Source organism: Gigantopelta aegis, chromosome 1 (assembly GCF_016097555.1).
Source record: "Gigantopelta aegis isolate Gae_Host chromosome 1, Gae_host_genome, whole genome shotgun sequence".
NCBI classification, from domain to species: domain Eukaryota; kingdom Metazoa; phylum Mollusca; class Gastropoda; order Neomphalida; family Peltospiridae; genus Gigantopelta; species Gigantopelta aegis.
Genome location: NC_054699.1, coordinates 47,239,908 through 47,241,256, shown reverse-complemented (window position 1 = coordinate 47,241,256; position 1,349 = coordinate 47,239,908). Strand labels below are relative to the sequence as shown.

The window sequence follows — 1,349 nt, the reverse complement described above, 5'->3', positions numbered from 1 at the left end:
ATGGAGAGTCACTTACTGTTTCACTGTACGGAGAGTCACTTACTGTTTCACTGTACGGAGAGTCACTCACTGTTTCACTGTACGGAGAGTCACTCGCTGTCTCACTGTACGGAGAGTCACTTACTGTTTCACTGTACGGAGAGTCACTTACTGTCTACGGAGAGTCACTTACTGTTTCAATGTACGGAGAGTCACTCACTGTTTTACTGTACGGAGAGTCACTCACTGTTTCAATGTACGGAGAGTCACTCACTGGTTCACTGTACGGAGAGTCACTTACTGTCTCACTGTACGGAGAGTCACTTACTGTCTCGCTGTACGGAGAGTCACTTACTGTCTCGCTGTACGGAGAGTCACTTAATGTTTGCCTTTACCACAGTTTGACACCCAACAGCCGATGTATTTTTCGTGCTGGGGTGTCGTTAAGCATTCATTCATTCATTCATTCATTCATTGTACGGAGAGTAGCAGCTGCGGCTCTGAGGCTTGTATCTCGAAGCAGTCGTAAATAGTTTTGTGTCACGTGTTCGCTACGACAGCACTTCGACTGTCGTAGGACAAGTTTGGTAGTATAACCTGAAACACACGAAGCTTTGGCGAAATGCATACGTAAAGACAAAGGAACGCGACTGTAACTCGAAAGACTTATACACTTACGACAATGGGATTCCCTTGTTTGTCTCAGTGACATCCATAGTACTGACAACAGACAGGTGGAAGGAAATATTTTATTTAACGACGCACTCAACACATTTTATTTACTGTTATATGGCGTCAGAAATATGATTGAGGACCACACAGATATCGACAGAGGAAACCGCTGTCGCCACTTCATGGGCTACTCTTTTCGATTAGCAGCAAGGGATTTTTTATATGCACCATCCTACAGACAGGGTAGTACATACCACGGCCTTTGATATACCAGTCGTGGTGCAGTGGTTGGGACGAAAAATAGCCCAATGGGCCCACCGACGGGGATCGATCCCAAACCGACCGCGCATCAAGCGAGCGCTGTACCACTGGGCTACTTCCAGCCCCCAGACAGGTGGATGTAGTCCAGTGGTAGAGTGCTCGAAGAATTAATCGCTCTTTGTGACCTTGGATTTTTTTCATCTCCAATTAGAGCCCCACGACTGATATGTCAAAGGCTGTGGTATGTACTGTCCTATATATGGGAAAGTGCATATAAACATGGCTTGCTTACTTGTGAAAGGATTAGCCTGTGTGGCAGCAGCTGAAAGAAAATGGTTGTGGTGGGGGGGGGGGGGGGGGAGGTAGTGTGTTAAACTGCACTGGTTTAAACCTCTAGGGCCGAAGTTACGAAGCCTGTTTTCTTTTCTTAAACGCGG

General features: G+C 46.6%; 1 protein-coding gene across 1 annotated transcript; it reads left to right on the top strand.

Annotated features, from left to right (window-relative positions):
* On the top strand, positions 1 to 384 carry LOC121384493. Its single transcript, XM_041514937.1, has one exon. The coding sequence runs from the start codon at positions 1 to 3 to the stop codon at positions 382 to 384; it is 384 nt and encodes a 127-aa protein (XP_041370871.1).
* The last annotated feature ends 965 nt before the right edge of the window (positions 385 to 1,349 follow it).